The sequence below is a fragment of the Equus asinus genome, chromosome 9, assembly GCF_041296235.1.
Source record: "Equus asinus isolate D_3611 breed Donkey chromosome 9, EquAss-T2T_v2, whole genome shotgun sequence".
NCBI classification, from domain to species: domain Eukaryota; kingdom Metazoa; phylum Chordata; class Mammalia; order Perissodactyla; family Equidae; genus Equus; species Equus asinus.
In genome coordinates, this window is record NC_091798.1 from 38,179,132 (window position 1) to 38,194,304 (window position 15,173).

Here is a 15,173-nt window from a genome sequence, read left to right on the forward strand (position 1 = left end):
CAGCCCCAGACATGGTCAGGAGGAAGTGGTAATCAGAGAACCCAAAATGTCAAGAGGAGGGGAAGAGGCTGGCAAGTGGGGCTACACGGGAGGGCAGGAAGTGACATCTTACACAGACGGTGCCCCAGGAAGGTTCCTTTGCAATCTGCAGGGAGCCAGGCTCTGTGCTCAACTCACGTTGGGAAACATTGGGTTAACCAAGTTCTTTACTGCAGGACTTCTTGGAACTTTGAATATGCTGATATGCATTGTGAATCTATAAAAAAGGGGATGTTTAGTGCAGCATTTCCCAAACTTATTTGACCACAGAAACTTTTTTTTTTTTTGCAGAAAGATTAGTGCACTGTGCAGCTTAAAAACCTGGGCTTTAACCAACGTGTGTATTGAGCCCTTACCTACACGGGGCCTTGTGCTAAGTGCTGAGGATAGTGAATTACAAAGACAAGGTCCCTGCTCCTAAGGAGCCATCTGTGGGAGGTAGCCAAATGAGGGGACCAGTTGGGGGAGGCCAGTGTGCAGGGCAGCCCTGGAAAGGGAGGTGCTGGAGCTAGAGGAAGCTTAGGGCTCCATCGGAGAGATGAAGGTGCTGGGAAAAATATGGCAGGACCACGAGTGGTAAGGGAGAGAAAGGGGTGGGCAGCAGAGAAGGAAATGTGGACCCCCCCCAACTCCTCCCACCTCTGAACGGGCCAAGCTGGGTGGTCTTTCCCATTTGAACAGTCACCAGGGAGTTTGGTCTTCATCCCTCCCACCCCCCACCCTCAACCACATCTATGCTATTGAACTTGGGCTAACATCCAGAAGCTAGGGAGCAGCTATTCACAAATTCAGTAATTGGAATCATTAGCGTTGACTCAGAAATCATTTTTCTCTAAGTCTCTCTCTTAGCGAAGCTTTTAAGACCCTTTAAATTGGTTAACGGAGAGTTTAGAGACGAGGATGGAGCCTCGGCTTTCAGCTCCCCCTGTCCATCTCCCCAGCTCTCCTCAACACACTCAAGGGCAAAAGTGATGAGAAAATCCAGCATCTGTTTTATTAAACTGCCATCCATTTCTGGCACACCCTTCACAGACGAGGATCTCAACATCGACACTTGCTGCTCCAAGACTCCAGGTGCTCAACCTCCATTTACTCCTTCACATCAGCAGGACGATGACAACACTTTCACACAAAATTACAGGGTGAACGGGTGCAAAAGAGCCCAGGGCCAGGAGTCAGGAGGCGGGTCCTCTCCAGGCCTGGAGACTCATAAAGCCATGTAACCATGGGCATCTCTCTGCTTCCTCGGGCCTAAGTGAGCACCCAGGTCCCTTCCTCAGTGAAATGCCCCACATCAGCCCTGTAGGAGGGGAGGGCAGATACCACTGCCCTTGGTCTACAACTGAGGAGACATAGCAAGTCAGGTCATGGCTTCAAGCTGACATGGCCAGGATCTGAGTCTTCACACACTTTCCTTTTCCTACTGTGCTGGGGTGGGTGCTTAAGGTTCTGCGGGAAGGTGGGTGGATAACTGGCCTCTTCTTTGGGACTCAAGTTGTGGTATCTCTCCGAGTACCCACAGGTTCCATCTTTAGGGCTGAGTGAGAAGGTCTGAAAAAGTCAAGCAGATACATCAGACATTTAGGCAAGAAACTCCTTCCTTCCGAATCAAAGGTGAAATGGAGATGATCGTGAATCCACTGGGGATGAATGAAAGCGAATGTTGGAGCTCACCTGGGGGCTGACCTGATCCAGTGCTTCCCACGTTTTAGCTGTTCAAGGAACCACCCTCACAATTTTTGCCACCTCTCTGGATCTGTGCTCCCCTTTATGCAATGTCACGGTGTTTAACTTTAAATTGATTCATTATTTTAATATCTGTGAAACTATAATGCACTAGTCACATTTTTACATTATATATTAAATATACAACTACTAAAATAAAAAATATTCATTCAAGTACCACTTAAAGTCTTCTTGTGAACCCCCAGAGGCACACACATCAGATGTTGGAAAAACGTGACGTAGGCCCAGCCTGAGGAAACTGAAGCACAGGGAGGGAGAAGGTAAGGGATTTGCTCAAAGACACAGGCCAAGGTGAGGACCAGGGTCTCTGGACAATTCAGTAGAGTTTTTCACAGGTCACTGGATGAATCCTTTTTGTGCACAGACCAGAAATAACTGTGAAGGTATCCACTGCTCGTCTGTAAGGCTACCAACTTGGGGAAAAGGTCAAAGTTATTTATTAGCAATGCACTTGAGCTTGCTTCAGAACCTGAGCTCCCAGTGGAATGTGCACCCTGGAAAAGGATACTAACACCCTATTTTTGTTACCATCCAACCTCCTCCCAGCCTTCCCCCCACTCAGCACAGTGAGAGGTACACTGACTGTGTTTTATCTCACCTTAGCCAAAACCCAGTCTGACGAGACTCCTTTCCAAGGGGTAGGGGTGAGGCGGGAGAGCCCTGCTGGGGGCTCCAGGGCTGGCTCTGAGACGCCCGCTTCTACAGAGGAGGCCAAGGTTCCCTGTGCTTGAGGCATGTGGGAGGCACAAGGTTCCTGCCAGCAGAGTGTTCAGGCTGCAGAGGGAGGGGCTGGAGAAGGACTTCAATCCTCTAACTGCCAGGTCGCTGGACCCCGGGGCTGCAAAGAGAGGTGAGAGCGACTCTTATACTACTGTCTTCTTGGATTCCTACCTTGGAGCAAGGACTTCTTAAAGGACTTGGTTCCCCCTGGGATTAACCCAGGCCTGCCTGAGTGAATCAGGAGTGAGCAGGGCTCTCAGAGCGCTAGAAGGGTGATCCAGGGCATGGAGGCAGTCTCAAGATATGGTCTCTCCTGACAAATCATCAAAATGAGTAAGGGACTACCAGCACCCTCATTTCAGAGGTGAAGAAACTGAGGCTCAAAGACATGGAGTCCAAGTTCAGTGACAGAGCAGGGATTAACTCTCATATTTGTCTGACTCGAAAAGCTCTATTCTTACCCACCACTGGGGCAGGAAAAGACAAGGGGATCAAGGGCTACTGCCACCCCCTGCTCTGTCATGGGGTACTGACTCAGGGGAGGGACCCTGCTGGTGTTGATTTGCGTCTTTACCTGCTGCCTCCACAGAAAAGAGGGCCCGCAGCCTCTCCTGGGCGGGCTCATTCCCCAGAGCCGCTGACTGCTGGTAACATCTCACAGCCTCTCCCAGACTCCTCTGCACACCAAGGCCCTTCTCGTAGCAAATTCCCAAGTGGTACCTGCTCTGTGAGTCCTACAGGAGAAAATGGACAGATGCGCGCATACGGACACAGGCAGGAGTGAAGAACCGAAACGCTGAGGCAGGAGGAAGGGGAGCAGTCAGGCATGCCGGGGCTTCATCCGTGCAGGGTCAAGGCCCGGGCCTGGCCCTTCCTGGACCAAGGGATGTCAACTATGAAAAGCCAGAGGCACAGAGCTCGCCCTACACAAAGGAGATAACATCCCCCCACCCAGGGAGATTCCAGCCAGAGCAGTGTGGGAGCTTCTCTCGCTGAGGCTGGTGCTGAGAGCATGGAGAAGGGAAGGCCACAGGAAGCACTCAGCCCAGTGACATGAAACCTGGGAGTCAGACTCCTATGTCATCCTGAAAGAGCCAGGAGCAAGGATGGAGGCTGGGCTTCCCAAGGCCTGGTGTGCCTTGCTGAACCTCTGCTGAGGGGGCTGCAAGCATACCTTACAGAGAAAGTCTTTCTTCTCCTTTGAGGGACTAAAAGACTAATCTCTTTGCCCATGGCTCTGGGTCCTCTCTCTCCTCTCTGAGAGCTACACTCCTCGGAGAGGCAGTATCAGGTGGGGGTTAGGAGCCCAGTCTGTACAGCCAGACCACCTGGGCTCCAGTCTCGGCTCCACTGCCTACCAGCTGCGCCAACTCAGGCATGCCATCCTATGTCTCTCTGCCTCGGTTTCCTCATCTATAAAGTGGGCATGATAATAGCACCTACCTTATTATGTTGTCATGAGGATTAAAGGTGTTCGTATATGAAAAGTGCTTAGCTTACTGTTATTTTTATTTTCATATCTTTAGTTGCCCACATCATTAATTTCTCCCTCTCTACTGGAATATATGTATTTTTTTTTGAGGAAGATTAGCCCTGAGCTAACTACTGCCAATCCTCCTCTTTTTGTTGAGGAAGACCGGCCCTGAGCTAACATCTGTGCCATCTTCCTCTACTTTGTACGTGGGACGCCTACCACAGCATGGCTTTTGCCAAGCAATGCCATGTCCACACTCGGGATCCGAACCGGTGAACCCTGGACCGCCAAGAAGTAGAACGTGTGAACTTAACTGCCATGCCATCAGGTCGGCCCCTGGAATATTTTATTATATTCAATATCTCAACATAAAAAAACAAAGCACTCTGTTGATTTCCAACCATGGTCTCATTCTCTTACAGCTTCCACAGTCAAATTTCTGGAAAGGGTTTGTTACATGCAGGCCAAAGTCTATGTAATAAATACGGTGGACTCATGGCTACCGGCTGAAGCTTAGAATACAGCGCTGGACATTCATAAGACCAAACAGCCTCCCTGCAGCACTGTGCAGTACCAACCCAGGAAGACATCATACCTAGTGGAGTGGCTGAGAGTGAGGACTGTGCCCCGACACCGTGTTCCATAACATCCCTTTGTGCACTTCCCCTCTGAGCATGTTGGTGACCAACGCAGGCCAGGGTGCCCCCAGGCTTGTCCAGCACATGGACGTGAGGCCCACTCAGCCTGAGTAAGACTCTGGGGCTCTTTCAACAAAAAGCCAGCACAGAGGCGGGTACGGGTTGGTGACATCAGCCCCCTTTTGACAGCTACTACAGATACTTTGGGCAACATCGAGTGAAAAAGGAAAAGTATTCCGATGCCTAAGAGTTCCGCGAAGCTGTCAGCGTGTTGGTAGGAAAACAAAGGGAAGCAGCAGCTGCCATGTGGGGAAAGTCTAGTCCACACACATCGCTTGCTCTAATCCAGGGCTCTTGGTCCTTCAAGATTCAACTCAAAAAACATACTGCCAAATACATTTGAGGAGTAGAGCGAACCACAGATGCCTTCTTGGTGACTGACAGTGACATAAAGCTCTGAGATTTCCTCCATTAAAATTACCTTTTTAACTCAGTATTTCCTGAACCCAACTGACCATTTTTTCCCTATTATTTATAAACATCCCATGGAACTAATGCTCTGTGGAACAAACTCTGGGTCATGCTGCCTGGCTGCCTCCAGTTCACGGACAAGCAGACATCCCCCAGCCCCCAAAGTGCTCAGTGTCTTCCCCCAACGTGTCTTCTGACTCCCTGGACTATGCCGCTTGTGATGCTGCACCTGTAGTGTGTACAGCTTACAAAGTGCTTCCACACCTATTCTTCTAGTCAGACTTTGATCCTCACAACAGCCCTGTGAAGTAGTAGACAGGTAAGGCAGGCACTATTATCCTGATTTTAGAGATGAGGAAAACAAGACGTGACTGGCCCAGTAGTGTGCTGGTAAATGTTTAACAACTGGCTCTCCAGGGGGAAAAGCTTTGCTTTTAGCATTCAGCAATTTCTCGGTGCAAAGACTCCTCCCATGGCTGATTTTAAGCTACCGACAGCTCTTGCAGGCTGGTGCAAGCCAGCTCCAGCATACCAGTGGACCTGCCCAAAGGTCACAGAGTAAGTCAGTGAGAGGTAAGGCTTGAGGCTAGCTTAATGCTCCGATCAACCGTCTCCTAAAGACAGGAAAACTCAGTACCAGTTCCAAAATCCCTTCCTTTATCAGACTCGATCCCCAACATGCCTGGACACTGGAGACCTCATACCCCATTGTTGGCTGCAAGCCAAAGGTATTTCACAGCCCTCTGCTCATCCAGGTATGGCTCCTTGGTGAAAAGCACCCCGAGGAAAGCTTGAGCCTGTGGTTAAGGAGGAAGGAAAAAGGTATCAAGGCCACATGGAGCCCCGCATGCCCCAGCCGCCAAGGAGAGACCCCCACCAATGGCACTCACCTCTCTCAAGCCTGCGTCTGCAGCCTGCTTCAGCATGGACACTGCCCTCTGCCGCTCAGGGTCCCACGAGGAGGATGGGCCCTGCAGCAGGCACCTGGCATAGCGGTACTGAGCCAGGCTGTGGCCCTGACTGGCAGCCAACCGGTAATAAAGGGCGGCCTGGGGCAAAGGGAGAAACACTCAGTCAACTGGTAATTCTATAAGCCCAGCTTTTTCTTGGAGTGAAATTTTAAAAAACTATTTTAATTAAATAATACATAATCATTATAGATTAGTCAGAAAATACAGATAAGCCAAGATTTTAAAACACAGATAAACCAAAAATAGAAACACAAAATCCCAAGAAATCTTGCCTCCTAAAAATCACTCTCTGTTAACATTTTAGTGTACAGCCTTGAAAATTTCTTCCCACATATATAAAGATTTATATATACACACAGATCCATTATATATACATTCACACACACATATATATAAATGGATGTGTGTGTTTAGGAGAAAGAGAGAGAGAACTACACTCTGTTTTGTAACCTACTTTTTCACGTAACAATACACCATAAATGTCTTTCCCTGTCAATAAATATAGATCCAGCACATTATTTTTAAGGCCCACATAGATGTTATTAAGCAACCCTCTACCAAAGGAACTTCAAGTTGCTTTCCTTTTTTCGCCATCTATACAATTCTAAGAGACACAGTCTTATATATAACATCTTTGTGTACTTATCCTACTTTTTTAGAATTAACTAATCCATTTATCAAGGCAACATTCTAGGCCCTGAGGATACAGCTGCAAAGAAGAAAGACAAGGTCTCTGCCACCCTGAGATTTAAGTCTAAATTCCCAGGAGTTAGGAGCTTCTTTCTTATTTTCCTCTCCCAGCTGGAAGAGAGGAGCTGGACTTTCCCCAAGCCCTGCTCACTGCTTATTTCTGGAGGTCACTCCGGGCAACACAGGGGACGAGGCTGGGGCAGGGGAGGAGATGCAGTACCTTGCTGAGGTCCCTGGGGGTGCCTCTGCCGTGCTCGTGACACAAGCCCACGTTGTACTGTGCCTTGCTGTAGCCGCGGTCTGCTGCTTTCTGGAAGTAAGAAAAGGCTACCGTGTAGTCCCCATTCCTCATGTTCTCTGTCCCTGTAAGACAGCACAGGGCATAAACACAGCTTCCTCTGTGAACTTCCCCACGTCCTTAGCCAGATACCCACAGGCTCCTTCCTTGCTTTTTTGTGCTAGACACTTGGCACATATTTCCATCCTCTGAATGCTTCACTGGTTTGCTACGGACATGAGGAGGTTCTGCCCTCCTATACACCATCCTCCTCTTGGCAATAGCATCCTGACTTCCTTTTGGGAACAGCCCTCCCCCAGTACTGTCAATCAAGTGCCTGTGCTCTTCCCGACCAATGAGACCCTCTCTCAGGAAAGTGAATCTTGATCTGGTTGCTATCAGAGAGAAACAGCTTTGCGGGTTTATTCTGGCAGCAGGACACTCTCAGTAACTGAACCCTGGGTCCCTGGAGCTTCCATGATTCCTGTCCTTTCTGAGGCTTGGCAGGTCAACAGATCCCAATAGACTCTTTCTGTGCTTAAGGTAGCCGGGCTGGGCTTAGGCTGCTTGTAACCAACAAAACCTAACTGATACAGCTGGTACTGTTCATCCTGCTTTAAGAGGAAACTACGAGAGATGATCTAAGAGAGCTGAGACCTGGACTCAGGCATATGCCACGCCAAAGCCCATGTTCATTTTATCATCCACACCAAAAGGAAAACAGGAAGGAGCTGGGCACAGCCAATTCTCGACTCCAAGCCCTTGCCAAGCTGTTTCTCCGGCCTGGCATATCCTTTTCTGCCTCCACCATCAGGCCTCCCCATCCTCTATCTGCTCTGGAACCTTCAGACCACACTCAGGCTTTAAACACTCTTTTGGTACTTTCTTAATACACAAGGCTTTTCCTATGAACTAAACTGTTCCAAGAGCACAAGGCCTGTCTCCTCAATTAGACTGTAAAATCCTGGAGGCAGAAGCAGAAAAAGAATGTAGAAGAAATCATTTTGCATGGGGTGAGCTCTATACAAATGCAAAATATGATTACGGCCCACACTCCCTTTGTGTGCCTTCACAGCGCTTAGCACTCGCTGAATAAATGAATATATGAATGAAGGAACAGGCAAGAAAATTCTCAGAAGAGACTGTCTGCCCATCAAAATCACAAAAAGCTAATGAGGCGGAAGCCAGGTTCCATTCAGCCAGCAGTGAATTACAGTTGCCTCCCTGCTGCCTGAAAACTTGCTGTCCAGGGTTCGCAGAGCCCTCTGTCCTTGAGGAGAAGACTCAAGAGGGCAAAGGATCCCACCCTGTGCCCATTCCCCACACTGGCTCCCTGATCCAGCTACTCTTCTTGGTCCTCTCTGCCTCTAGCCTAGACCAAGCCACCATCACGTTTTGCTTAGCCATCAATAACAACTCCAACCAGTCTCCTGTTTCCCCGCTGGCAGTCCTACCATCCACGTATGTCTACACAACAGCCAGAGAGATCTTTGAAAAAGTAAATCAGATCATGTGACTGCCCTCCTTCCTGCTTCATGGTAAAACCCTCCAATGGCTTCCTGTCCCACTCAGAAAATCCACACTGCACTGTGGCTCAGAAGACCTCATTGATCTGGCCCTGCCTGTTTCTCTGACTCCATCTCTTTCTATTCTCCCCTAGATCTCTAAGCTCCAGCCACATTCACTTTTCTTTTGTTCCTTTAACAAGGAAAACTCAATCCTGCCTCAGGACCTTTGCACTTGCTCTTCCCTCTGCTTGGAAAGCTCTTTTTCCAGACGGAAAGACTGGCTTATTTTTGTTAGTCAGGTCTTAACACAGGGATCTTCCCATCAGTGAGGACTTTCAAGTCAAAAGTTGTTCCTTGCCCAAATCACTAACACATTCTCCTGTTTAATTTCCTCCATAATATTTATCACCATCTGAAATTCTTTATTTGTTTGCTGACTTATTGTTTCTCTCCCTCAACTTACACATCAGCTCCATGAGAATAAGGACTTTGTTTTGTGAATCACTATATCCCCAACATGTAAAATAGGGCCGGGCAAAACGTGAATGCTTAATAAATTTATACTGAATGGATCCCAGCCTCTCACCCACCTGCCCACTAGATCTAACAAATGATGCTGGGAGTCTGGGTCTCCACATTCTAAGGCCTGAAAGTTAAGCCAAGTCACTGTGTAGAACAGGACAAATGGTGGCGAGACATCTGGAGTCTCCAGATGTGGCTAAGAGGTTCCTATTCGTGCACTTGAGGGCCTGCTCCAAACCTCAGGAGCCTGTTCTTGCCTGTGTGGCAGAAAATGCAAGGTGTCCTCCAAGGTGTATTTTCTCCTTCTTACACAGTAACAGAATTTTCAGGTGAGCACCTGGTCATTCAGCTAGAGACTACATTTCCCAGTGTCCTCTGCAACTAGGCGTGGCTGTAAGCCTACATTCCGGACAATGATATGAGCAACTTCTAGGTTGGAAAGGAGTGGTCCTTTACTTTCTCCACCCTCCCCCTTCCAGCTAGCTAGAATTTGGATACGACAGCAGGAGCTGGAATAGCCAAAATGGGCCTTGAGATGGAAGCCAGTTTTAAGAATGGCAGAAGTACTGGAATGAGAATGGGTCCCCGACACCACTGTGTCACCGTGCCAGATTCGGTCTACCTACCAGGGAGAAAATAAACTCTCCCTTATTTAAACCACTCCCTACTCTGACTGTATGTGACCAGCCCCAGACTCTTTCCATGTTCCCACCCGCCTGCCTTGAGGCGATGTCCACCCAGTTACCCAGGAAGTTGAAAGCGATGGAAACACTGAGCTGGAAGAGCTGCTGAATGGAAGTCACAGCCTCCTCAAGGGGAAGAGTTTTGGATTGCTCCTGTTCCTGGGGAAGAAATATAAAGACTCATCGGGGACAGTTCACTGGGATCGCTACCTGCCCAGGGGAATGTTATGGGGATCCGACTGGCCAAATTTGGATAATACCTGCTTTTCACCAGTGGGCTGAGGCTGGGCCGGTTTTGCCTTGGATCTGAAGCTACTGCTGGCATGCAGGAAGTTGACATCACTGGGGTCTGCAAGGCGAATGGCCGGCACCCAAGCAGGGCAAAGGAGAGGGTGTTATTTCTCCTTATCTCCCCCTCTCCCAGTCTACCCAGCCCCTCCATCTAGCACCACTGCCAGGAACCAAAATAATTCGAAATTGCCCCAGAAAGCATGAGACCTCAAGGGAATGACAATTTCCTTACCTGGCATATGCAGCAACAAATGTCCATTTGCCTAACTCCCCACCCCTGCCCTGGCCTTCTGCTGATTCTACGAGGTGGGGACATACCTTCCTCAGAGGGATCCTGAGGACCAGCTCCTCTCAAGGAACTGTGTGGAGAGAGGCCCTCGGCCTGAATGGACCGATCTTCCGGGCTCAGCCTGGGTTCCCTGAGGCCAGTGTGCCTGGGAGCTGGGCCATCAGGGCTGGGGAGAATAAGCCTCCGCAGCGCTGGAAAGAGCCAATAAGAGTGGTCGTGTCAAAACGGCAGCAGTTCAGCCTGTGGGGTTTTTGACGGAGTCCTCCCTGAGGTTTGGGGGACCAAAGGAAGAATTTGGAAACTCCTGTGACACCTCCTTCTCATGCCTCCTCCTCCATTTCCTTTGCTGGCTTCCCTCCCTCTGAAGAGTGGAGAGGGGCCGGCATTTATGCTAATCTCCCACCCTAAGAATAAATCACTCCTTTGCTTGAATTCCTCCAGCGGAGGGAGGCATCTACCTTATTCACTGTTGTAGCCCCAGCACCCATCGCTGTGTCTGATGGTAATATTGATAGTGATTATAATCATAATACTAATGACAAGAACTTAAACTAATAGTTACTGAGTACTTCCTATGTGCCAGGCACTGCTCTAAGTCCTTGACATGTATTACCTCATTTAGTCTTCCCAAGAAACCTATAGGATGGGTTTTATTATTACCCTATTTTATAGATGAAGAAACTGAGGCACAGGGAAGCTAAATGTGACTGGCCCAAGGACGCAAGACTAGTATGAAAAGCTCTAGGGCTTGAACCCTGACAATCTGACTCCAGAGCCTTAACCATGGCACATAATAGCTACTCAATCAAGATTCCCTTATTAATGAATGACTGACTAGAGAATGACCTAACTGGCTGAGGGGTAGGCAGGAAGCCACACCCAGGATCTGAAGTAGCCTGGACCCCTGTGGGGCTCCCTCCACGGAAGGTGAGGAGAGGACACAGACGACACTGAGGGGCAGGCGTGGCCCACACCCTGGGTGGATAGAACTTCCTCACATCCCCCTTCCTCTGACTTCAGATAGGAAAGGCAAGGAGCTGCCGGTGGCTCTTTTCCTGAGGTGTGTCCAGAGATGCTTCCTGGCCCAGAGAAACTCCCAGCCCAGCCCTCCTGTCCCCGGGACTGAGAACTCACAGGAGCACGGGTGCCACAAGGGAGACGAGAGGAAATGGTCCAGGGGACTGCGCCAAGAGCAGCGCTCGGCTCGCAGAGGTCCTGCTGGCAGGTTTGCCTGGAAGTGGATCTGCCTTGCCAGCTGCAGGGCCAGCACGGCCAGAGTGCCCTGGGAAAGACAGCACATCAGGGACACGGCTCTCCACCAGACAACTCCTTCAGTCTCAGCCTTTAGCTCCAATGCCACTTCCTCGAGAAGCCTTTCCAGCTCCTGGCTGGAGCAGCTCACCCACCACAGACGCTCATAGCACCCATGCTTCCCCTCTGGAGCCCTGATCACACTGGTACTTAAATAATCATCTCTACGATTACCCATCTAAGGTCTGTCTCTCCTGTTAGTCTCTAAGCACCACAAGGGCAGGAACCACGTCTGTTTTGCTCACCAGCGTATCCCCAGCACCTAGTAGGGTGCTAAGATACAGCACTAAGAAATACATGCTGAATAAACACGTGAGCAAGTGACTGGACAAACGCAGTCTAAGCAGGCAAAAAGATAATGTGGGAAGTTGGGGCTTGGCCACAAATGCAGCGACAGGCCAGAGTTCCCCAGCAGGCTCCTTCTCTTTCTCCAGCCTGGCACGACTCCTCCCGTCCCCCTGACCAGGTGGCCCCACCACACAGTCACAGGTACAAGCTTGCTGAAGGTGTCTCTTCTCCGACAGTTCTGCAGAAGACCTAAGCCAGCGCCTAGCTCCATGACTGTTCCGTTTTCCCCATCCCTTCCGGTGTTGTGCACAGAAAGGGACATCCAAATACTTATTTGTTGCAACAGGCGCTATGGACAATGGCAAATAAGACAGACACAGTTTCTGCCCTCATGGAGATTATCTTTGGCGAGGGAGAAAGACAAAATCCAAGCACACAGAAACGAATAGGATAACTAACTATAAATCATGCTAACTGCCTAAAAGGAAACAAATCAGGGGTTTACACAGAGCATAACAGGAAGGCCTGACAAGACAGGGAGTCAGGGAATGTCTCTCTGTTGGGGAGATGCGTGAGCTGAGGCCAGAAGGAAGAGAAGATGCCGGTACTGTCAATAACAGGGACATGTACCCACGTTACTCGGGGACAGCTCATGCTCACACCCTTCCACATGGGCAGTAGTGACAAAGTTGAGGGATGGCATCAGGACCCCTAGGATCCAGGCCCAGTTTCTAAAAGGACTCACTGTGGGATCACCCTAGGGCTCAGATCTTTGACAAAATGGGCAAATGCTCCCCTCTCTTGGGTGTGTTATGCTTCCAGTCCACAGCTCCCCAGAGGGAAGTGCCCCTGTCATGCAGACATTCCAGGCTCAGCTCTGCTGATGACACCGATTTAGAGATGAGACAACTGAGGCTCAAAGAGGTCAAGACACTTGCCCAAAATACACAACATGAAAGTGATAGGGATGAGACGTGACAGACATGAGAGTGATGTGTGTGCCAACTTCATCCAGAATACCTTACAAGCAGAACCTGGAAGGCAAAGATTCTGCCCTATTAGATCTAGTGTTTGCTATTGAGCACCTGACTTTATAGATTAGATTCAACAAACATTTACTGAGCAACTATTAAGGGCCCGGATCTCCACTAGGTGTTTTTACAAGCCATACGAGGTGTAGCAACCAAGCTGCAGAGCATGGGCACTGAGAGCAGGCGTTCCAGAGTAAAATCTGCTTCCTCTATTTAACAGCTGTATGACCTAAGCATGTTACCTAAAGTTTCAGAGCCTGAGACTCCTCATCTATAAAATGGAGAGTATATCTCCCTTGCAATTTTTGTAAAGATTAAATAAGATAGTACATATATAATATTTCACATTAATAAATAAAATGTTAGCTATTTAGTAGTATTTATTGTAAGCTCCATGAAGGCAAGAATCATATCCACCTTGTCCTCCACTATTTCCTAGTGCCTAGTAGAAATGCCTGGCTCAGAGAAGGTGTTAACTAAATGTTTACTGAATAAAAGGATGAATAAATTTGGGGGAGGGAGGAGAACAGGAAAGAGGAGTGGCAATATCTCCCCAGATATGCTCCAATGGTTTACTCAAATTTTGAGTGTGGGCACAATGATGCCGAGGCTCTTGTTTCTAGGCTATAGTTAGATGCAGGATCACTCTTACCCACACTGAAGGTCAAGGACAGGACTGGGGAAGCCTTACCCACGATATGGCATCCCTCAGGGTGTTTGGGGAGACACAGGCAGACATCCACTGGAAGGCAGCCTTCCATCCATGGGACCTTGGGCCCCTGCTTGTGCCTGGGCCTGGGCCATGGGGGCCCGACCTAGATGATGCAATAGAGGCTATCAAGTTCTGTCCCAAGTCTGGGGAGAGGGAGCCCAGGGGAGGAGATGGGTGACGGAATGGCAGTATCTCACCTGTCAAAGCTGGGCACAGGGACCAGCAGGGCAGAGGAGGCAGCCTGAGGGCCATCTGGGCTGGTGGACTTAGAGCTCACCCCCCGGAGGCCAGGTCCCAGCAGACGGGGAAGAGCTGTGCAAAACAAGGATTAGTTACCTGACATGAACAGGATGGAGGCAATGGCGGGCCCCACCAATCTTCCCTCTGACCCTTGACAGAGCCCCACCCCAGGAACCCAGGAATCACTGGCTCCGTAGCTACATGTACAGATACTAGGGTGCCACCCCAGAACTAGTAAACCACGATCATTCACGGTGGAGCATCTATGTTGTGAAAAAGCTCCTCAGGTGATTCTGATGCCCTCCTAGGGCTGACACCACTGTTCTAAAATGACAAACTCTCAATGTTTGGGGCACTTTGTCTCTAAATCCCACCTCTTTCCATTGGCTCCGTCTACGCCACTGGCCTCTAAGTACCCATCTTTCATCGACTCCGCCCACCATCTCCTTCCATTGGGCTCCTCCCCCTTTCAATAGCCTCACCCATCTCCTTGGCTCTAAGCGCCACCGTCTTCCCACTAGCTCCATCCTCAAATTTCAAAGATCCCCAGGCTTCTGGGATGTAGCCCCGCCCCGCCTCCGCTCTAGCCCCGCCCACTACCGCTCTGGCTCGGTCCTCCCGCCCGCCCCTCCTCCGGTTCGGAGTCTCGGCTGCCTCAAGGCGCGCGGCTCCGACGCCCCTTACCTCGGCCCAGGAGTCCTGGGAGGCGCCACATGTCGCCAACACCATAGAGAGCTTGCAGCCGAGAGAGCGAGGCCAAATCCCGGGACAGCGGCTAGAGTGGCCGCTGTGCCGCCCTCCGGGTGGCCGAGTCCCCAAGGAAGCTCTCAGCCAGCCAATTAGAAAGGAGCCCAGCCGGAAGGACGGCGCCCAGCGAAAGGAAGCGGGGGTGTCGGCGTATTTCGGAGTGGCGGGGAGGTGAACTGCGGCAAGGGCGTGGGGGTGTGGGCCCGGCTTCCCGTGGAAGAGGTGTCGTTTGCCGCCTGCGCAAGAACGGCGCGAGCGCGCGGAGGCGGGGGTCAGGTGGAGAAGCGGGCTGGAGCGGCCTCGGTGGCGCAAGAGGACCTTGCAGACGCCATGGAGACGCGAAAGGGGAACAGTCTTCCCCAGGCCCCGAGGCTGGAGGAGGTGGGAGTACTGAGGCCCAGTGGGCGGAGGAGAGCATAGGGCCGGACGAAGGAAGCCCGTAGTCCGAGCTTCCCGTCCAAGGCCATTTTCTTAGAGATGCGCGCCCTGGCCCGACTGGGTAGGCGATGAAAAACCACAGTTAGT

The 15,173-nt window shown here is 50.3% G+C and overlaps 1 protein-coding gene across 2 annotated transcripts; it reads right to left on the reverse strand.

The window, feature by feature from the left end:
• Positions 1-1,008: 1,008 nt before the first annotated feature.
• On the reverse strand, positions 1,009-14,863 carry DELE1 (DAP3 binding cell death enhancer 1). 2 transcript variants are annotated; one of them, XM_070517283.1, is made up of 13 exons: positions 14,586-14,863; positions 13,859-13,973; positions 13,641-13,764; positions 11,454-11,601; positions 10,349-10,510; positions 10,000-10,088; positions 9,802-9,898; positions 6,970-7,112; positions 5,979-6,137; positions 5,793-5,885; positions 3,080-3,239; positions 2,384-2,623; positions 1,009-1,590 (listed from the first exon to the last, which is right to left on the reverse strand). In XM_070517283.1, exons 1-12 carry the CDS (start codon positions 14,614-14,616, stop codon positions 2,385-2,387), a joined length of 1,560 nt encoding a protein of 519 aa, XP_070373384.1. In that variant the 5' UTR covers positions 14,617-14,863; the 3' UTR covers positions 1,009-1,590; position 2,384. The 2 variants fall into 2 exon arrangements, with proteins under 2 accessions (XP_070373384.1, XP_070373385.1); XM_070517284.1 differs by lacking the exon at positions 5,793-5,885 and having other exon boundaries at positions 14,586-14,744.
• Positions 14,864-15,173: the final 310 nt, after the last annotated feature.